General features: G+C 39.0%; 1 protein-coding gene across 1 annotated transcript; it reads left to right on the top strand.

Moving 5' to 3' along the window:
• The first annotated feature begins 216 nt into the window (after positions 1–216).
• Positions 217–22,023, top strand: VKORC1L1 (vitamin K epoxide reductase complex subunit 1 like 1). The gene is made up of 3 exons (XM_034752456.1): positions 217–452; positions 16,176–16,285; positions 17,240–22,023. The coding sequence occupies exons 1-3, from the start codon at positions 259–261 to the stop codon at positions 17,464–17,466; spliced, it is 531 nt and encodes a 176-aa protein (XP_034608347.1). The 5' UTR covers positions 217–258; the 3' UTR covers positions 17,467–22,023.
• The last annotated feature ends 1,289 nt before the right edge of the window (positions 22,024–23,312 follow it).

Here is a 23,312-nt window from a genome sequence, read left to right as displayed (position 1 = left end):
CCCCCACGCCACCCTGTGACCACTTTCCGACCTGAGCGCGCCTGGCAAGCGTGCGCGCGCGCGCTACCCCCCTTCCTGGACGTGGCGCCTGGGCACGCCCTGACGCACCTCCGGCGGCGCTGCTCGGTGGCGTGCCGGCGTCGCGGAACGCCACGTCCAGGTTGGCCGAGCTGCTGAGCCAATGGGCTCCCGGCGCGCGTGCGCTGCTGTCCCCTTGCCGGGTCCGCGTCGGGGGCTGAGGCGGTGGGAGGGGGGAAGATGGCGGCGCCCGTCCTGCTGCGAGTGTCGGTGCCGCGCTGGGAGCGGGTGGCCCGCTACGTGGTGTGCGCGGCCGGCATCCTGCTCTCGCTCTACGCCTGCCACCTGGAGCGGGAGAAGGGCCTGGACCTCCACTACCGGGCCCTGTGTGACATCAGCGAGCGGGTCCGCTGCTCCGCCGCCATCGCCTCCCGGTGAGGGGGCAGGCGCCGGGGGCTGGGGCAGGCGCCAGAGACGGGGGCCGGGGCTGGGGGGGGGAGCCGAGAGGAGGGGGCCGCCCGGGGAGGTGGGAAAGGCCGGCGGCGGGGGTCAGGAGTGGGTGGGACAGGAGGGAGAGGTGGGCTCGGGGGTGACAGGTAGTGAGGGGTGGGGGCGTTGGCTTCTGGGCGGTGGGTGGAGGAGGCAGGTGGAGAGTCTCGGTCTGACGCTGAGACTGGCGCTTCTCCAGCTGAGGGGTAATGGGATTGGGAAGGACCCCCCTTCTCCCCCCAACAAGCTCCGCTCCCCAGTGGGGCGGGTACCGGGGTGCGTTTCCTTTTCCCCAAGGGCAAAGGCGGGGGGGAGAAGGAGGCTCCATCACTGCCTCCCTCAGCCTCTCACGGAGGCCTGCAGGACTCGGAGATTTCATGGCTCGGGACGAATAGTGAAGGGGTGTCGTCAGTGTCTCCTCGAGGGTGGAGGATTTTGCCCTTAGGAGACGTGATTATTTCACTCTGCCAGATTGTGATCTTCATTTCAATTGCTTCTGGTGGATACAGCCTTGGGGAAATGATAATCGAGTCATGGGCTTGTGATAAATGAGGGGTGGATCCCGGGCTGCTAGAAAGCTGCTGTTGTCATTCACTGAGGGGATGAGGTAGGAATTGCTCTTCTGTGTCTTTTGTGGGGCGCAAGAAGGGTTTGAGGATTAAGTACATGCAATTAGTGTTTTGTAATCCATGGTGATTAGGGTGCCAGGCATTTTTTGGTAAACCGTGGTTCATCAAAATTAAATGGTGTAAATAATCAGTGTTTGAGGAAAATATTTAAGATATTGGATGTTTAAGTTGTTTAATTTTAACATAAACAGCTGAAGTGCTTTTTCAGTAAGTGTTGTTTTACCCCATAGTGCAAAATGCTTAGTGTTTAATGCTAAGGGTAAGACTTATTTGCTTCAGGACTGAAGACCCCATTCCAAATTTTCATTTTTCTTAATATTGTAGGATGAGCTTGTCTATTCAAATATCAGTAGTACAAGTAAATTGATAGCTGCTTTCTAGCAGCCTTCCACTTTTACAGGTATTTTGGGAGATTAATAGACTATACATTTTATATGGTACTAGTCTGACTTCCATTGGCAAGCAGCTAGGTTATTTAATCATAAATGGTGCTGAGAATTTATGTATCCCTTATTTTTTTTTTTTTACACTAATAGTGCTGTAACTTTGGCATTCACTGTTCAAACTATAACACACTTACAAATGTGGCAAAGTGCATGTAGTTTTCTAAATCTTTTTTTAAAGCAAATTAATAGGAATGACTTTTTGGCCTAAGAAACAAGAGGATTATCCAAAGACAGCATTTACTTGTTGATTAGAAATCTCTATATATTTTTTAACAAGTTGTAGAGCTGGAGGGATTTGGTCCTTGAACAAATGTATACTCTCCAAACAACTTCCTTATATTTTTGAAAAGTTTTGTTTTTTTATTGATGCTTTTGGGATAACATATCCATGATTATTAGTTCAAACACCTAAGGCTTAAATTCAGAGAGAATTGCAGAAATGTCTTTTTTTTCCTATTTAACTCAAATATTTAGCAGTCAAAATACTTATTTTAGGCAATTATCGTATTGTCATATCAAGATTTAATCATAGGAAAAATAATCCTATAATAAATTAAAGAGCACATGGGATTTGCTCTCTAATTTAGTCTAACTATACAGTTAGTACTTACTCTTAAAACTAGTTTTACCATGATTGAAACCAATATTGCAACGTACTGTGTTGAGAAGTGTATGTACAAATCTCTGAAAGGCAGTTTGTTGGCTCTGGGTGGGGACTTCATTTTTGCTTTCCTGCTAGTCATCAGATTAATCTTTCAACCAAGAAAGGGCTTGAGAATTGGTCATGTCTCTTTGAGAAATAACTTAAAATCTTAGTCTTCTCTCTCTTTAGTTTAAGATGGTCAAACAACTTGAGCAATTACATTAAACTGTCATTAGGCCACTTATGTTAAACTATTCAAGCATAATTAACAATATAATTGTTACTGAAGCTGTAACAAAAAATCAGAAGTCTGGTTCTGTGTGTTTTGACTGAGTGGGGCAATAGTCACAATAATCAATTTTTCCAACCTTTGGACCAGAAGTCAGTGGGAGTACAGTAGTCCAAAGTAACATTTTCAGGAATAGCCCATAGGTTTTTACATGACTTTCTTTAATTTCTGTATTCCAAATGGTGCATATGTATAAGGCCTCAAGTTTCAAGTAAGTAAATAATGAAGTACAGTCTTGTGATGAATTTTTACAAAGCACTTCAATATGCAGAAGTGCTCTAACTTTTTTACGGAATTTTTAATTGCTAAGTGGTATTTGGGTAATTAGAGCACTTACTAATACTACTACAGCCTGAGTGTTGGGTTCCTGTGATGTGGTATTTGTGGGCTTTTATGTGTTTTCCATACAACTTTATAGACATTCCGAGAGATTCAGAGCATGCAGTGATATCAAGGAAGTAGAAAAGTTTGTTATGATCGAGTTAATTGTGCAGGGACCAAAGAAGTAACTCAGGACAGGTGGAGTGGTGATGCAAAGGGTGTCTGTGGAACAGGTGATATTGAGCATGCAAGTTCTCTTGAGTCAAACCATATTAGGAGAAGAATGCGCTTTCAGCAAATAATCTTTCCAGAACATAAGTGAGAGGATTATCTGTGCCATGGGAGCTGTGCATTTTTGTTGAAAGAATAGTCACTCTTAAACCATGGCCAAATGGAAATTTGTTTCTTTTTATACTGTTTCTTGCCTTTCACTGTATTTCAGTTAAATAGTTACTGATACCTCCAGCAATAGTACTGTTTCATTGGAACTTAAATTCCAGTCAAAGTTGGTAGAGACAGTGAAGGCTCAAATTATGGTATTCCAGCAATTTCAAGTATGCTAGTGATTTTAGTGTTAACTTCTTATTCTGATCTGCTGTTTAAATTCACAAATCAACAGCAAATAGAGTAGTTAGTTGTCTGTCTTCAGCTGAAAGACCAGTCTTTAATTTGTTAGTGTTGTGCAACAGTTTTCTTCTTTGTGCTAGATTATTGTGACTGGAATTTGAATGGGATCTGTTGGTTTGTAGATGAATCTCCTGGGACAATACCTTTTCTTAAAAATATTCAGTTGATGTGTTTAGATTAAAAGTAAATGTGTAATTTACACCTTGTCTGTGAATTTATTTATTCTCCTTTGATCTGGTCAGTTTGGGGATTAATTTTCTGGTCTTCAGGGAAGATATTTTTTCATTAATAAACTGTTAGCAGTTCACAAGTCACTCATAAGCTGAATCAGGTATTGACTCAGCATTGAAAATGGAAATAATTCATGTAGGCTACTATTGATGGGGAGTGGCCTGGAAAACCATGTATCTGGAGACTAATTCATCATGAAGAATGAATCAGAGAAATCTAGCTCCTTGGCTTACATTTCACATATAAAAGTTTCTGTTGAGTTTATTTCAAGCTGGTATCAGGACACTCTAAAATGACAGTTTGCTCAACATTGCAAAACCACTTTCTTAAGAATATATTATTATACACATGAATATAAATTTTATTTTGCTATATATGGCAAACTATAAAAAGGGCCTAATTTTATAATTAACACACTTTATACTCAAATAAGGAAATAGAATGCTTATATTTAACTGAAATTTACTTTGTGAGTTGCAAGTAACTTCTTAAAATTCAGTATCCCATGGCAAATTATACTTTAATATGATTACAGAATACAAGAAATCTGTTAGCCTCTTAATATCTCTTGCATGCTGTGGAGTAACTTTTCTTTCTACCATTTTATCTTCCTTTTGGAGATGGAATGCTCTCCAACTATTTGTGTTGACACTTCAGTAACGTGGGAAGCCTTGGGAGATGTCCAAGTATAACTGAGTCCAGGAGTGAGTTCACAAACTACCAATGGGTAAAAAGCAAAAGTTAACAAGAACATTGTAAACTCATGTTACTACAGCTGAGAAAAATGTTAGGAATCAAGGAAACATTCAAAATCTTCACTTGGCAATTACAGTAATGTTTTTAATAACTTAATTCTTTTATGTTTAAGAATAATTGTAAGTAGCTAGTACAATTTTAATTACAATGAAATCTGTTAATAGCAATCACAAAAGGAACTGATAGTCGAGCTGTTATTTACAGCAGGCTATCCCAGAGTAGCTTCAAAAAAACCAGGAATGAAACATGCAAAGATGTTCATGCTACTTTACTGTTAAACAGTTTAAATTTAAATTTTAAATCCTCTCATCTAAAGGCTTGTTGTTGTGGTTTTTTTTTTTTCCCCCTACTTTGTCCTTTGCATACTGCAATGGACTATTTCAGGTCTTCAGATATGTTTCCGCTTCCTGGCTATCTTCCAGGTTGATCTTTAAATGTCTTATTGAGTGGAGCATGTCAGTGTATGACTATTAATGCATAGCCTCCTAACACAATGTGCGTTAATATGTTGGTGGCAACTCTGAGACAGATTTCTGGTGGCTAGTGTGAGTGACCATTGGGGCAGGTTTAATTTTACATCTTGAACAATATCTGCAGCCTTCACCAAGTGGCTGAATGTGGATGGTTTGGAAATAGTCAATATTGATCTAGTTGGGCACATTAAGTTTATCAAGTAAGTCCTAGAAGAAAGATAAGTCCAATAGCTTTTAAGAGTGGACATTGACTTGGGTGCGACTCTTTGAACAATCTACTTCAGGAACTCTATCTTCAAGGTATTTCAAAATGTGGAAGGACGTCAGGTATCAACCTTTCTAAGGTGACTATGCTGAAAAACATTTGGTGGCTGTATGTATATCTTATGCAAGAAATATATTTGGATAGTTGAATTTAAAAAGTCATTAATTTATAAACATGGTCTAGAAAACTTTGCTGTTTTCATGGATGAGTCTGTGCAGTTCTCCAGTTGTCTGATGTGGAGTTGCTGAGCATTGCTGTGTAACCACTAATATTTTTCTTTGTACAATGGCATCTGTTCACCAGTTTATCAAATACAATTAACAAATAGTGATTAGGGCTTGTCCAAATATAAAAGTTGTACTTCTATTAATATCTGGCATAGTTAAAGTGGTACAAACCCCCTATTTTGGACATTGATACTGGTATTAATTAAAATGCTTATACCAGTATTGTTTGTTCCTGTACAGGAAGAGGAAAAAGATATACAGCCCAGTGTGATCGCGTCCAAACTAGAACTTTTACCAGTATAACTACTTTGGTGGTGTGTTTTTTTTTTTTTTTTTTTTTTTTTTTAAATCACACCTCTAATCAAAATTGTTATACCGGTACAACTTTTAAGAGTAGACCAGGCCTTAGATATAATCAAGGTCAAGTTCACAAGAACCACCCCTAAACCGTATCTAAACCAATGGGACATAGATCAAAGCTTCTTTGACCTCACACCTAACCTGATGTTTATATTACAGGTTCCTATTCAGTTCTGTTGTGGGGCAGTTCCTGTAAATTTGATGTCTGTCAAGTTTGTTTGATTCCAAGTTAAGAACATTTTATAGCAGTTATCTTTCTCTTTAATGGTAAGTCCACTGACATCAGCACTTTTATATTGCTGTAGCTTCAAGAGAATATTCTAATATTTTTAACCCTGACTACTGGAACTATTGGTGACTGAGGTGTAAGAGTTAGCAACCATAATGGCAATCTGGGATAGAATGGGTAGACAGGGTATTTGGCTTTCTTTGGAACTGGCTTATCAAATAGTGTTAATTTTAAATTTTACTGGTGGTTTTGTTTAATATTATTCATTCTTCAGTAGTGAGGCACCAATACAGATTCCTTTTTGGTTTGTCTTTTGTGACTTCAACCACATTGAGTGCAAGCGAGTATTTTTGTTGGATGTTGCTGACTCAGTGCAGCAAAAAATAAAGTTTCAGTAGTAGATCTTTCTTGAAGGTCAGGAGTGTGTGGACATTCAGCTGCAGTCATTCCTATAGTATTAAAGCTACCAAGGTAGCTACGTTGTATGAAAACACAGGTCCCTTGGTGTTGACCCTAAAATATCTTCCGAGGGGTTTAACTTGGCTTCTGTAGTTCACATTGAACAGAGCTTTCAGATTGTTGGGACATATCTACACGACAAACTTAAGTCAATCTATGTTAGGTCGACTTGCAGCTACCGCAGTAATTACTGCAGTGGTCATGTCTACACTGCCCTTCTTCTGTCGGTGGTGCACGTCCTCACCAGGAGCACTCCCACCGGCTTAAGAGGGGCAGTTTGGGGGTCTGAGAGCCCAGGGAGCCTCGGTGCAGCTGGGCTCAGAGCGGGGAGCCCCTCATCTGAAGGTAACAACCCTGTGAGTGACTTTCTTGTCAGTATCACAGCTCCAGCATAGAGCTGTGAAATTAACAAGAACAGCCAATAGTGGATGTAAATAACTGGCAGTATCTACATGGACACAGTGTTGCCCTAACTACACTGACATAAGCCCTATTCCTCATGTGAAGATGGAGTTATGTCAGTGTAGAAGGGCACTTACGTCAGCAGGAGCAAGGCGTATAGTATGTACACTGACGTAATTAGGTTGAGGTAAGCTGCCTTCCGTTGACCTAACTCTGTAGAATAGACCAGGTCTTGGGTTTGGGCAGTCCCAGAGCAAAAATACTAGGATACTTGAAAACTTTTGCAATTATATAGGGATTAATCAGTTTTGTTGTATGAAATAAGTTGTTTTGAAAGCCACGATTATAGTTACTTTCCAAATCTTATTTTCAGTGCAAAAACTTGCCATCTGCTATACCACATACTGTGCTATATCAAATAGTCTATTCTTCCGTCAACCTAGCTACTGCCTCTTGGGGGAGGGGGATTAACTACAGCAACAGGAGAACCTCTCTTGTTGCTGTAGTGAGTGTGTGCACTGAAGCACTACAGCAGGCACGGCTGCAGTGGTTTAAGTGTAGACATACTCTAAGGCTTGGTCCCCACTAACCCCCCACTTCGGACTAAGGTAAGCAAATTCAGCTACGTGAATGACGTAGCTGAATTCGAAGTACCTTAGTCCGAACTTACCGCGGGTCCAGACGCGGCAGGCAGGCTCCCCCGTCGATGCCGCACACTCCTCTCGCTGAGCTGGAGTACCGGCGTCGACAGCAAACACTTCCGGGATCGATTTATCGCGTCTAGACAAGACACGATAAATCGATCCCAGAAGATCGATCGCTTACATCCGGACCAGGAAGTAAGTATAGACGTACCCTTAGTAGCTTAGCAAAGCAAAGCTTACCTAGAATGAAGAAAATTGCTGTTGAGTCTTATGTTGAATAACCAGCAGTGTCTGCTATAAAATTAGCATCTGCGTGTGAATCTGCTATAGATCTAAAAGCTGAAATATGTGAGATTGTAGCATAGCTGCTGCTGCTGTTGTTATAATTATTTATTATTAGAACTGTCGATTAACTGCAGTTAACTCACACGATTAACTAAAAAATTAATTGCAATTAAAAAAATTAATAGCTATTAATCACATTTTTAATTGCACTGTTAAACAATAGAATACCAATGGAAATTTATTAAATATTTTTAGATGTTTTTCTACATTTTCAAATAAGTATTCTGTGTTGTAATTGAAATCAATAGTGTACATTGCTCACTTTATATTATTTTTGATTACAAATATTTGCATTGTAAAAATGATAAACAAAAGAAACAGTATTTTTTCAATTCACCTCATACAAGTACTGTAGTTCAATCTCTTTATCATGAAAGCATAACTTACAAATGTGGATTTTTTTTGTTACATAACTGCACTCCAAAAAAAAAAAAAAAAAAAAAGCAAAACTTTATAGCCTACAACTCCACTCATTCTTACTTCTCGTTCAACCAGTTGCTCAGACAAACAAGTTTGTTTACATTTGCTGGAGATAATGCTGCCCACTTCTTGTTCACAGTGCCACCAGAAAGTGAGAACAGGCATTCGCATGACATTTTTGTAGGTATTGTAAGGTATTTACGTGCCAGATATGCTAAACATTCGGATTCCCCTTTATGCTTCAGCCACCATTCCAGCGGACATGTTTCCATGCTGATGACACTTGTTAAAAAAACAATGTGTTAATAAAATTTTTGACTGAACTCTTTGAGGGAGAATTCTATGTCTTCGGCTCTATTTTACCCGTATTCTGCCATATATTTCATGTTATAGCAGTCTCGGATGATGACTCAGGACATGTCGTTCATTTTAAGAACACTTTCGCTGCAGATTTGACAAAATGCAAAGAAGGTACCAATGTGAGATTTGTAAAGATAGATACAGCACTCGACCCAAGGTTTAAGAATATGAAGTGCCGTCCAAAATTTGAGACGGACGGGGTGTGGAGCATGCTTTCAGAAGTCTTAAAAGAGCAACACTCCGATGCAGAAACTACAGAACCTGAGCCACCAAATAAGAAAATCAACCTTCTGCTGTTGGCATCTGACTCAGATGATGAAAATAAACATGTTGGTCTGCACTGCTTTGGATTGGTATCGAGCAGAACCTGTCATTATCATGGACGCATGACCTCTGGAATGGTGGTTGAAGCATGAAGGGACATATGACTCTTTAGTGTATCTGGACATAAATATTTTGTGACACCAGCTACAACAGTTACATAAGAACGCCTGTTCTCATTTTCAGGTGACATTGTGAACAAGAAGCAGGCAGCATTATTTCCTGCAAATGTAAACAAACCGAGCAATTGGCTGAACAAGAAGTAGGACTGAGTGGACTTACAGGCTCTACAATTTCACATTTTTATTTTTGAATGCAATTGTTTTGTACATAAATCTATATTTGTAAGTTCAAGTTTCATGATAAAGAGATTGCATTACAGTACTTGTATTCGGTGACTTGAAAAATACTATTTGTTTTTTTTTTTTCAGTGCAGATATGTGTAATCAAAAATAAATATGAAGTGAGCACTGTACACTTTGTATTCTGGTATAATTGAAATCAATATATTTGAAAATGTAGAAAACATCCAAAAATATTTAAATAAATGGTATTCTATTATTTAACATCATGATTAATCGATTAATTTTTTATATCATGGGATTAATCACGATTAATTTTTTATTTCTTGTGAAGTGTAAAAGGTGTATATAGAATAAAAAGTCGTTCTTAAGTATACAAATATTTAAAATCAATCATGAAGGTAAACGTATTAAATGTATTTTTGAACACCGTTGTCAAGGTTACAAATTGGAACTTTGAATCTATTCCTTGTGGGTTTTTGAAGAGCTTCAGTTAAGACTGGCAGAGTGACCCAAGTGACCTTATAGCTATGAACTAGGCTTAATCCAAAATCTCCATCGGAGTTGTGCAAAAGCTGCAACCAAGGTTCTTACCCTTGCTACACATTAAACACACTTTCTAGGTCCTTTAATCAAAAGCTGATGTAAAGATCAAAGGCGCAGCCCATAAGTTCAGGCCAGCTTTATTGACCTTATTAGAACTTGCATTTCAAATTGAATCTGGGTGTATAGTCTTCTGGAGAGCCATTTGATTCCTGGCTATCAATTTTCAGGGTTTTAATTTTTTTTGGTTTGTTTTTATTGTGCTCAGCAAGCTTGGAATTACCTTCATTTTCATTTTGAGACACTGATAGCTCTTGCCAGCTCCTAAACCAGTATTGAACATGTACGCTGTTTGTTTAGTCACTTGTAAAGTATCTTGAGATGCATAATAGCAAAGATGCTACTTGGAGTCTTTTTAGCTGCCTTTGCTAAGTTATAATGGAGCAGCCAGTTCTTCAAGTGCACTATTTTGGGTCTATTGTTCTTGAACATTAGTGAAATTCATAGCTGATCAGAGCTAATGATGAACAGTTTCTAAAGTTTTCATTGATCATTTATCATGGATGGACAGAATGACACATCAGTGCCATGGTGTAACAAGTGTCAAATAGAGGTAATTGCATATATTTATTAAAACATTAAGAATTGGTTGCTTCTGAGCCTTTTTAAATGCCTCAAGTCAAAATAGGCAACATCTAAAGGGTTTGTCAACATTCCACTCTTTCAGAAGGGACATAGTGTGAATAGAATTGTGTGCAGTATTCACAGTTTTAGTCATTCTGGTAAAGCTAGATAAACTATTCTAAATTTATTGTCAGGTTCTTTACTGTGAGATCTTTTTTTACATAAATGTTTAAGAACCCTTTGAAGTCATAAGGTTGTTTAAAACATTAGGGGTATTAGTTGCAAACAACTTAAGTAGAGCTGACAAGCTGTGATAACTTGAATGAGGAAATTTTTAAAATGGTATTTTGAAGTTATCTTTGAAACATGCAGCAAAATCTTTCCTAAAGGAAGCTTCTTTTAAAAACTGTCTTAAAATTCATGCAAATTGCCTCTCCTCTAACTGAGTGAAACTTGCTTGTGGCATAAGTACCACATGGCAAATATAGTTTTTGTGTAACACCAAATCATGCAGTACTTTCATTTGCATTACTTTCACAACTGAACACTTGTCTGATCCAGCAGTGACAAATCAATAAAGGGAAGGAATTGGTGATCTTGAGTGGTACGTTTTTTTGTTTATTGCATCAGCCAGTCCTTTATTAACTATTGTGTTTAATTGAATTTCCTTTTTTTATTGTGAACTTTGCCATAACCTAAATAGGGAGTTAATAGCAGTGTATTAAACAGTAGCATTTTATAAGCTGAAAATCGTTGGCCCTGAAGAACTTCTGAGCAGTAAAGCCAACAGCCAAACTAGCACTGTTCAATAAAGTAAGACTGGAATTATACTTCAAAAAAATTCCTTAATCCAAAGCAATAGAGCCAATAAAATGTGTGGCACTGATTGCATGGGTACTGGTAATTAGTAGAACAGTTATTACCATTGAGTAGGGCACCCAGTTTCTGTAGTCTGTCAAAGCCAACTCTGTTGAATCTCTCAGACAAGTTGATAACAAATAGTTTGCTGCAACTACAAAGAAGCATTCTCTTCCAAAAACCTTCACTGGCTACGGAATGGAAACTAGAAAGATTACTACAGAAATTGAACTTTCATGTAAACCATGTTGGAATTTCCAAAGATACTGAAAATAAAATTAAATTGCATAGGGAAGGACTCGGATGCATCATCCCCAAGACTATTAAGATCTCCGATTTGTAAAAGCTTCATTAGCAAAGCCAAAATTTGCTCCGCCCACGTAAATAAACTCCAAAAGATCTTAGAGCATGCAATATTTCACTATGATTCAAATCTATGGAGGATTACACAGGTGGTGGATATGGTCTAATCTGGGAAAAGGTTCTGGGGAAAAGCTTGGCATAAACCTAAACAAACAGCAACGCTGCATTTGGTATAGTGGCCTTCTTGGGACAATGCAGAAGAACAGCTCCACAAATCCTGGAACTGTTAGAAGTCCTATTATCAAAAGTTTTAATAATAATAATAGCTGTGAGATGGAAATCTGCCCACATGCCCACTCTTACTATGGCTGGAAAAACTGACCCAATATCAAATCCATGGATTACTATGCCGTTTGGAGCCTATTTATTAAAGAACCTATTTTTCTTACATAAAAAAGAAGCTAGCCAGAAAATAATCTGCACCAGAATAACAAAATACAAAAGTAAAAGAACATGTGATTTTTCAAATTAACCACATGTTAATCTGTTAACATAGGAATTGCCATACTCTAACAAACTTGTGGTCCATCTAGTCTAGTAACCTGTCTCTGATATTGGCCAGACCAGATGCTTCAAAGGAAGGTGTAAGAATGCAGGCAGCTGTGGGATAATCTGTGCCCCATGAAAGTCTCATTCGACTCCCTAATCATATGGTTTAAATTCTGAAGCCTGCACTTTATACCTACTCTTTTGCAAGTAGCATTTCAGATTACTACCACTGAAAGATTAGACTTGAAATCTTGATTTTTCCAGACTGAAGTACAAATATACCAATGCCGCCATTGTTTCACATTTAAAAACAATTGTGAATTTTCTAAATCACAGATACTTTTTACGCAAATTGAGCCTTCTGTCCCTTCAGGTTGCAATAAAAATTGTTCTAGCTCTGTTAGCAAGCATTCACTCAAAGAGTACTATCCGCTTGAATCTACAAAGAGCACTCAATGAGGTGAAGCACTGTTTTAATGCAGGCTGAAGTCTTTGTTACCAAGAGACTAGATGGCATGAAACTGTGTGACTGTCAGCTAAGAGTCAGTTAATTTAGTTATTTATAGGGCTGTCAAGCAATTTAAAAAAATTAGTTGCGATTAATTGCGCGATTAAAATAAAGGTATTCTATTTAAATATTTAAATATTTTTGGATGTTTTCAAATATACCGATTTCAATTACAACACAGAATACAAAAAGCAACAGAGGGTCCTGTGGCACCTTTAAGACTAACAGAAGTATTGGGAGCATAAGCTTTCGTGGGTAAGAACCTCACTTCTTCAGAATTCAAAGTGTACTGTGTTCACAAGTCCTGTAAGATCAGGGCTAAGAAACCCAAATCTGGTTCTGAGACTGGTAGCTTTGTAATTCGCACGCTATTTATCACAAATATTTACTTCAGTTTAAATTATGATCACCTGAGAAAGAAAAGTTTAGTGTTGAGGAGGGACATTACCATGAACTCTAGAGGTGGCACTTGTGAGAAGTAGTGCATCAGAAGCACTAGAGCTCCACCCAGGAGTTTTATAAAGAAATTAAATGCTGCCAAATCACTAACAGATTAAATATCAGCAATAATAAATTGACTGTTAGTAATGCACTTTGCCATTTTAGACAGAGACTGAAAGGAACAAGTACTTGAGAATTTCACATCTTTTCACTCCTTACACAGATTGATGACGTGAAACTGTATGCAATGATGAGGCGAGTGTGGTAACAATGGGAATCGGCTGCAGGATTTCCAGTCTTTGAACTGTCACACTTAATTTTGTAGTGTAAACATATCCTAAGTCAACTTAACTTGACGTACAGCCACCGCAGTAATTTAAAGGGGTGTTTCATGTCCACACTATGCTCCTTCTGTGCATCTTCACCAAGGCCACGTCTACGCTACCTGCCGGATCGGCAGGTAGTAATTGATCTATCGGGGATCAATTTATCACATCTCGTCTAGATGTGATAAATCGATCCCCAAATCGATGCCCGTACTCCACCTTGGCAGGACTAGTAAGCGGAGTCGATGGGGGAGCCGCGGCAGTCAACTTGCCGCTGTGAGGACGGCCAGGTAAGTCGAACTAAGATACTTCGACTTCAGCCAGTGTAGACCAGCCCCAAGAGTGCTTCCACCGACTTAACCCCCACCCAAGGCCTGACAGCTGGAGGCCTCCTCACCCTGGGGCTGACAGCCAACAGGCGATGTAAGTAATGTAGTGTCTATCCTAAAAACATCAACCTAAGTGCCACTTCTCTCGTGGAGGTGGAGCTTAGTTGATGTAGTGGCTGATTTACATCTGTGGGAGCTACATTTTAGTGTAGACGCTTACACAGGTCTACGTAAATTAGCTTACGTTGACCTAACTCTGTAGTATAGACCTGGCCTTACGCAAATTAATAAAGTTAAACCTGTGCATAAGTGTTTGCAGGATTGAGGTCAAAGTAGGTAAGAGCATAATACCTAGGATTGAAAGTCCACTAGCAATAGGAAGCTTTTCACCAGTGAATAGGGTCATAAACTTCCATTTTTGCCTAGTGTGAGATTTAATTTAAAAAAATCCAACTCTTTTGCTCACACTTGGCTTACTGAGGAAACCGGGCATTTTGCTATTTTTAACACTGGAAGAACAAATTGTTTAAGCACTATGGGTTTTAATATTTATACTTGAATTTCATTTCTCATGCATTCATTGTGAGGTTTAGGAGAACATGGATTCATGTAGCATTTCCGAGGAACACACTCATATTGGGGAACAAATTAGTGTGGTTTTACTACAGTTGACTATCTAGTCATACTCTATCTAGGAACTGGCGTTAGGAACTGGTGTGTAATTCTCTGTACAGTTTTTGGGGGAGATGGATGAGGCAGTTGGTGGGCATAGTAGTTAAACCAATAAGCCCACTTTTCCAAAGTGGCTGATTTGCTTTAACTATATCTGATCTGAGGATGTTTTGAAAATGCTCATAGAAGCTTACCTGATTTGCAAGTGTTTTGGTGATGAAAAGCACTAAATCGTCCTCGTTGGGGCTGTTAAAGTGTGGGAAACTTTGGCTTGATAGTTGGAGAAAATGCAGGTGACATCTAACTTATGAATAGTAATAGCACTCTAATGTTCTGTAATTTAACATTGCTTCAGTATTCAAGTTACCATATATACTTGTTCATAAGCTGAATTTTTTTTTAGTAAAAAAGGAAGCACAGCGGGGGGGGTTGGCTTATGAACGGGTATAGAGAGGGAGAGGTGGGACACAGCCCCTCCCCGCAACAAGGGGAGCCAGGAGAGGCAGCACAGCCAGAAGGGAAGAGGTGGGGCCAGAGTCTCTCCGTTTCTGGCCATGCTGCTCTCCCCCTGCCTCCGAAGCAGCTGTAGCTCTGGGGCTGGCAGGCTGCAGCCGTGCCGCTCGGCCCTGCTCGCCGGAGCACGCTGTGGCCATGCCGCCCGGCCCAGCCCGCTGGAACATGCTGCGGCTGCGCCACCTGGTCTGGCCCGCCAGAGCAGGCTGCGCCCGCGCTGCCCAGCCCGCTGGAGCAGCTCCAGCCAGGCCAGAGACATCCTCCCCTGGCCCTCCCCAGATAAGGTGGGAAGAGATGGGATGGGGAGAATGTGGGGGTCCTGGGCTAGGGGTGGGGTCATGTGGGCTGACCCCCAGCTTCTCTCCCCCCCAAATATTTCCCCACCAGTTGTTGTCCCGGCCCGTCAGGGTAAGCAGCTGGCACACTTTGTTTACTTAGGTTTACCTCCGTGCCTGCAGACGCTCGAGGTAAACAAGCCATCTCGGCCCGCCAGTGGCTTATCCTCATGTCCTAGGAGCCAAAGTTTGCTGACCCCTGAATTATAGGGTCGGCTTATGAATGGGTCATAAAAATTTTCCATTTTTACTTCTCTATCTTGGGGGGTCGGCTTATAAACGAACCGGCTTCTGATCGAGTATATATGGCACTTTTCTTATCTCCTCTTTCAGTTGTCACTTTACAAAAAATTATCCTTATTTTGCTCTGGCCACTAATATTTCTTGAAGTGTTCAGCCTTAGAAGGAACCATCCGTTCCTAGCACAAATACACAATTGTTGATTTAAAAATTCCTTCTTTCTGTATTTGCTATTTTGTACTATTACTCCTATAACTTTATCATTTATAAAATTGAAGCCTGCCCAGTTTAGATGCTACATCAGAATCACATTCTGTATAATATTGTGGAGAGAGATTCTGCTAAATCCTGACTTACCATTATAGCTTATATGCATTGGCAAGATTTTCAAACTGATTTCTTCTAGAGAAATAAATGACTTGTTACAATGTGTCTTGCACTTTTTGTGGCTATATTGGTACTGAATGTACAAAATCCCAATTTTAGCATGGATGCATGGGATAGTGTTGTATCCAGTGCACCCTCACTGTGACAATTTGTTTTTTAAAGCGAAGTTTGAGCTACCTATAGGAAATGCGCTAGTTATACCAGAACATCCTCCTATGGTGCTAAAATGAAATTTGGGTTAGAAAGAAGCAGATCTCAAATCTGGGATTATTGGTGTTTATTATCTTACAGATGGGGTCGAGGATTTGGTCTGTTGGGTTCCATCTTTGGAAAGGACAGTGCAATAAATCAGCCAAACAGTGTCTTTGGACTTGTATTTTATATTCTACAAATGTTACTTGGTAAGTATTTAATTCTGTTTATGGTCTAAGTATATGACAACATAGATGTTAATAAAACAGGACATTGATATAAACATTTCTAAGCCTGGATGAAACAAACCATGATAAATTGCACTGGTGCAAATCACAATTTACACCAGTCTAGCTGTCCAGCCACAGTGGTAGCTCTAAAACTCCTCTAATAACTTAAAGAGTTACTTTGTTTGCTTTTAGTCTTCTATATCATTAATATGAGCACTGGTACAAAGACTGCATGTGGCAAGCAGGCAAACAAGTGATATAAGATGTGTGACTAGTAACAGATGCAAACCCATCTCTGCCTGGCCCCTGTAATCTGATATAAAACCAATGAAAATGTTCATAGATCTAACCCAGTGGTTCCCAAACTGGGGTTTGCGAACCCCTGGGTGTTCGCAGAACGTTACAGGGGTTTCGCCAGAAAAATTTCACTAATGGCAGACAGAGGACCATGGGAATTAGAGACAGCAGGTGGGACCCGGTTGCAGGGCAGACACCCTGAGCCCCAGGAAGAGCGGGGCGGGCAGTTGGGTCATCCATCACACTGAGGAAATTTAAACTTAAATCCCTGAAAATATTCATTTTTAGGAGGGGGTTCACGAGATTTCACAATTTAGTGAAAGGGGTTCGCGGGCTGTTAAAGTTTAGGAACCACTGATCTAACCTGATCAACCTGTAACTTTCCCATAATTCAGGAACATGAAAGATGATGAAAATACCACTCACACTGCTGATCAAAAAAGAACTGTAATACCGAACCTAGAAACTCTGCTCCAAATTGTGATTTGCAACCAGCGTGGACTCATGGTATTTTAAACAGACCTGTATGAATACAAACTCGCTGAATAGAAATAGTTAAAATGTTAGTTCTTTTTTTGCTTCAGCTATGGAATGAGGGCATTAAAGTAGCAATAATAACTTTGTCTTTTGTTGCAGGTATGACAGCAAGTGCAGTAGCAGCTCTAATCCTCATGACATCCTCCATAGTGTCAGTAGTAGGGTCATTGTACCTGGCATACATTCTGTACTTTGTGCTGAAGGAATTTTGCATTATATGCGTCATCACATATTTGCTGAACTTCATTCTCTTTATCATCAACTACAAACGACTAGTTTACTTGAATGAGGCCTGGAAACGGCAACTCCAACCCAAACAGGAATAACACATGTTTGAACTTTTGACTGATAGTCTGAAGATCTGACTTCCATTTAAGTTTATTTTGCAGTAATTTTTTATTTTTCATATCAGACACTTTTCCCAAGAATCATAACTGATATTTTTAATAACTGTAAATTGGAAGGGGCCCTAGATAATTTCTGTGCTAATCTTCAATTTAAATATGGCTACAAAAGAGAAAGCTCTAATACAATCAAAGACAAGCTTTAACTTTACTTTGAAGAAATTTCTTAGCCACACAAAATCTAGACTCCTCGCAACTTGTAAAGTGGGTAACGCTAGAAAATATCCTGTGTATAAATTCAACTTCAGATATGACGAGATGTGATCATGACATTTAAATATCCTAGAATAGAGGTACCATATTTAATGTTGCCATGTTTACAGTATGTGTATTACATTTTTAGCAGATGGACTTAAACATGTAGATTTGACTAAAATATGATACTGTAAATAACTAGAAATATTGGATCCATTCCTGCAAAACTCTCACTGTACAGTCAATTTTGGTAGTGTAGCAACTTTAAGAATGTTCAGCTTATAGCTGATTGATTGAAATAATGGAAGGAATGAGCCCATATAGTGTCTTGTGAGGAGCACTAGTAGTAGTGAGTGCAGCAACACAAGTGATGGTTACCTTTGCTCCATCTTTTTTCCCTATTAGTGAAAATGGAATTAAAGCTAAAACTTCAGGTACATCCAGTAATGAAATTGGGATTTAATATCCGTACAAAATGAAGACTGTTTAATATGGCCTGCAAAAAGCCACCATTGGGAAATTAATACGCAGGCGGGGGTATTCTGAAACTAGAGAAATCTCTTATATAAGATATTTGAGTATCACTTCTTGGAATGGCTTAATTTTCATGCAGATCTGTTTTTCATTTTAAACTGGTGTCAGACAGCCCAATACAGTGTTACCAACAACAATCTGACATTACATTGAAGGCTGCAAAATAGAATTGTAATTTACAGTGGGTACCAGAGACTTACTGGGCTAGCTGAGTAATGCACTGACTAAACAGAAATTTCACTGATCTTTTTCAGGATCTTTGATTTGTGTTATATTTAGAAATGAACTTTAGAACTGACACGTATTGGCCTTTCAAGGGGCCTTATCTGTTTGAATGGGATAAGTAGGTACATGTGCTCTTGAAAATGAAACACTAGTGCTATCATTGCTCTTTCTAATAACTATTTTTAAAAAGTAAACAAAATCGTAAACAGTGTTTCTACACTCAATATCCTGAAGTAGAATGTTGAAAGTGCCTTCTGTCTTAAATTCTTAAACCAAATATTGTGTGTGTTGAACTTGGCAGGCAGAAGTGTCCTTGCTCTTTAACAAATAAACTTGCAGTATGTAGAAAAGTATTCTATGGTCCATTTTAGTCCTTAGAATGAGAAGTGGTAGCAATATTATTGGTTCCTTAAGACAATTTGTTAAACAGACATGTAGGGTTGATAATCTGATACTTCATTTACCCTCAAACAAGTTAATACTGTATTCTCTGAAACTCGATGAATCCAAAATACATTGATTCAACAGTTTCCAATAGCTGGTGCCATGCTTTTTCTGCCCTCATGTCAGCTAGATTGAACTAGATCTTTTAAATAATACATCTTCAGATTTAGAAGCAAGGTTAGTTGATTCTACTAAATGTGAGTCTACTTAAGGGACACTATTCTTACGTGTTGTACTGTAAAATGAATTAAAAACACTAAAGTGTTGAAAATAAACTTAACTATGAAAGTATGATGTATAATAGCGATGATAGATATTTAGGATGAATTCACAACAGTATTTAAATTTACTGTTGAGGTAAATTTCTGGTTCTTACCCTGGATGTAGGTGGAGATTGATTTATGGATGGAGTTCTATGGTATGAGTAACATCTGTTACATGTTACACTAAACAACTTGTCTCTTTTGTCTAACAACTCTAGACAGTGTATTCATTAAATACATTTTGTATTGACTGGAGTAGAGCTAAAGCTTGTCTTGATGTTTAGTTCTCTCTCAAATGCCTTGAACTTTGACATGAGCAACTTTAAACTGGGTACCTCAAAGCTTTACCCTCCCCTGGCTCAAGGTTTGGGGAAATACCACTGTTGAATCTGTTGTATGGATTTATTTTGATACATTCATGTGATCTGCTACACTAAGGCATCTCTTCAATGAAAGAAAAGGTGAACATGTGCTGCTTGAAATGATTAGTCACAATGCTAATATCTGAGAATAAGCAGTAGTGGAGACAAGTATAATAAGTATTATTTGGTCTAATTAATGAGCTAATGCATAAAAGCCCTCAAACCAAAAACCATCCCCTGAAAATATAGGTGTTGACGATCTTCACTGTGTCCCTGTGCTTAACTGTGTGGGCATAGTCTGTAACTTCAAAGTTTGTTCAGCAGAATCATCCAGGGCCAGATTTGCAAAAGGCACCCGCCTGCAGCCCCCGTTTGTGTGTATATCAGGCTTTGCCTCCATAAGAGTTTGCCACGGTGCTGTGTGCGCACACTTGCAAATCTGACCCTTAATTTTAAATCTTTTTCTGGTGTGCTTTTCTAGTGTTTACTTTATAATTCATCCTAACATGGAAATAACACTTGCTAGAAATGACCCCTTCCTCCTCTTGTGTTTCTCTTTTGTGTCAGAGAAAATGCAATTTGTGTGAATAAAGGGCAAAACAATTAGATTCTTGGTAGAAACAGCCCATTCTTGACCTCTCTTCTTTACTGCTGCCAATGAGAGACAGCATTTTTCTTCCAGTAAAACAGCTCAGGTCATAATTAGTAATGTGCCAGGTATCAGGCTAGTACTTACTCCCTTCCCCCCGCCCCTCAACCAGAGTAAATGTCATGCCAAATGTACTGAAATCTGCTAATTTGAGCATTTTCAAATTAAAGGTAACTTCTGGTAAACTTTCATGGAAAGATTGGGGTACAAGAATAAGGCAAAATGCTAGCAAATAATATCCAGACTTAAAAAACAAACAAAAAACTGTCTCCATCCCAACTGTGACTTCAGCACTCATAAAATTTTGTGCTTTCTTCAAAACATAAAAATTCTTCAAAATTTGGACTTCTACCCTTTCAGGCTTTGGAGGGTGATAAGAGGAGAGGGAAAGGAATCAAATCCCAAGACTTGCTTAGAAAGCAAACATTCCTGAAAAGGCTTCTTACTGTAAGATATTTGCTACAAGAAGGCCAATGAAACATTTCCTACTACTTTAAGTATCAGAGGTGAGAACAAATCTCTCCATTTAGAGGAGAGAAATGTCTGTATGCTGTAGTACTTGTCTTCTACTGTACTAAGTCTCTAATAGGTCTTGATTGGTCAAAACGGTTGGTTAGGTGCTTCAGGAGGCAAGCGTGGCTCCTAATTTGTTTGAACTAAACTTAAATAAACAATCTGATAAAACTTGACTTTGGTTCAGCCAACATTGTTTAAACATGATCTAGACAAAACTAGTCCAAAAAAAGTGAAGTATTCTGTTACCGTAAAACTGTATTAAGCATGGCCTAAATATTAGGTGTGTGTTCTGTATAGTATGTTCCATCTAATATTTATTACTAGTGCTTTAAACTCCAGAGTAAACATCCATTTAAAGTGGAGTCATTGGGCAGATGTTCCTTTTATCAGTATAGGTTGAGATACTCTATATCAGAGGTTTAGAATACAATTTTGCTAACAGGTAAAGAAAACCAATGTAAATATATAAGAATGTTTATTTGTTGCACAACTTTTTTTGGTATAAAAAAATAAATATAGAAATGACCTGTGGACGTCTTGCTGCAATCATTCTTATACTGCACTAGTGCAGTTCAAACAAAGAGCTTGAATGAACCCAATCAGAGGCCTTTTTGGACTCAGTCTGAGCCTTAGAAACTGTTTTTAAAGCCAGTACTGTAATCTTGTTTGTAGAAATGTACTCAGTTGTGATTTTTTTTCAAAAGAAGATGTATGTTAACAGTAGAAAGTTGAAGCATTGAGTCCCCAGAGATACTAGTGCAGAAAATTCCTGTAGCTTCATGTATTGCTGAATGTTGTGTGCACATGGGTACGTAAAGGTTGAGCACCATTGACTTGAGGATTTACTGTTTACAGTTCTTCAAGCAACATGCAGACATGTTCCGAAGTATGTTACTTTAATCACTTTTGTTAGGCCTAAAGATCTGCTTTAACTCCACTCTGACAATGTCTCAGTATTCTAAACCTGCAATATGTGTTCCCGTTTTTTGTTTAAATTTGAAACGAGCTGTGGAGAACTTAAGCAGGAAATGACTCTCCTTGATGTGCGTCCTTACCATACAAATGAATGTTGAACCCTTACCATCTGTCTTGTTGGAGTGAACAAAGTGTAGCTTTTTCTACTGAAATTGCAAATCCTGTGCATATTGTAGGGATCTAAGTCCTAGTTTGTAATGCATTAACCATGTCAAATCTGTCTCTGTATCTTGATGTGGCAGCTGTTGGTATGTCATTCTGTCAGTGTTGAAATGGGGAAAGAAAATTAAAGTTTAGAAATTAAGAAGTTTTTAAATGACTTTCAAACACTGGTAATTGGATTAATATGGTATTCAGTAAGGTACTGGATAACATTTGAGTGACTGCTTTTTAACATGGATAAACTTTTTTCTATTCTGAGTTTTAGTTAATTAGGAAATCTGTAAAATGTAAGTAAGTATGAAATGTAAACATGACGTACTCGTAGTCTGGGTTTTCTTTTGGAAACTAAAAGAAAATTGTTCTGAGTTCTGTAGTGAGTGTACCTTTCCATTTTTACTGCTGCATGTGCCAGTTAGAATTGCCCTTGGGTTCTAATGTGTTGCTTCAAGAGTTAAGAACACTATGCTACCATCTAATAAATAGTGGCAACTATTTCCTTTTCTTTATATATGGGCAGAAATGTAAGTCAGTTAGGTCAGGCGATGAGAAGGAGTCATTGCATAAAGGAGAACTATAAGTGATGGTATGCTTAATCATTCTGGTCCGGTGATGGTGTGCAGAAATGGGGACACCCACACAGTTTAATACACATCAGTTACTGTCCAAAATCTAGTAAGCAACCACTGTTCAGCAACATGGATCTGGCAAAGGTGATGCTGCTGTAGCGCTAGACTTAGTCTTTGTGTAAGAAGTTTCTATAACTACCTCCACTATACTAGCTTCACTGAGACTGGATTGCAGTCAATAAGGTAAGGCCGGTACCCTGAATTTGTTATAAGATAGATGAATCTGCATATCTAACTTCAACAAATCTGTGTACCCCAAAAATATTGAGGGTGCTACAGTATCTATATTTCAACCCAGTGTTAAGTGATAGTGCTCAGGTCAGACTTGGACAAAGTTAATCTATCTACTGAGAATAGTACCATGGTTTGACCTCCAAATGTGAATTAAGCTCCTCCAAGCTGAAAGTCAGGGCTGGATCTCATCCTTGTAGTCCTAGTAGAGAAGTTCATACTTAAAAGAACTGGAGCTGCTATACATAGGTATATCTATTTATGACTGACTGGAGTGGTAGGGTAGAAGCTACTGTGGTACACTGAAATGACCTAATGTTGTATAGATTTCATACTAACTAGAATTAGCTGTGTACACTTAGAGTAGAGCAGTCCTAATCAATTGCAGTACATATTGAGACACCAGAGGATAGAGGGGAAACAGTGATTCCTTCAGAACATAGCTAAGTGGAACCCCATTTTCAGGGATAGGGTATGAAAACACTACAGCAGGGGTCGGCAATGTTTGGCACGCGGCTCACCAGGGTAAGCACCCTAGCGGGCCGGGCCAGTTTATTTACCTGCTGATGCGGCAGGTTCGGCCGAT

Source organism: Trachemys scripta, chromosome 18 (assembly GCF_013100865.1).
Source record: "Trachemys scripta elegans isolate TJP31775 chromosome 18, CAS_Tse_1.0, whole genome shotgun sequence".
Lineage (NCBI taxonomy): Eukaryota > Metazoa > Chordata > Testudines > Emydidae > Trachemys > Trachemys scripta.
This window is presented reverse-complemented; position numbering and strand designations above follow the sequence as displayed.

What these genes read in the sequence shown, in the direction of transcription:
- VKORC1L1 (XM_034752456.1), top strand. Translation starts at nt 259, where the DNA reads ATGGCGGCGCCCGTCCTGCTGCGAGTGTCGGTGCCGCGCTGGGAGCGG. An exon ending in TCCGCCGCCATCGCCTCCCG is followed by an intron (nt 453 to 16,175) that starts GTGAGGGGGCAG and finishes ATTATCTTACAG; the next exon opens with ATGGGGTCGAGGATTTGGTC. An exon ending in TATTCTACAAATGTTACTTG is followed by an intron (nt 16,286 to 17,239) that starts GTAAGTATTTAA and finishes CTTTTGTTGCAG; the next exon opens with GTATGACAGCAAGTGCAGTA.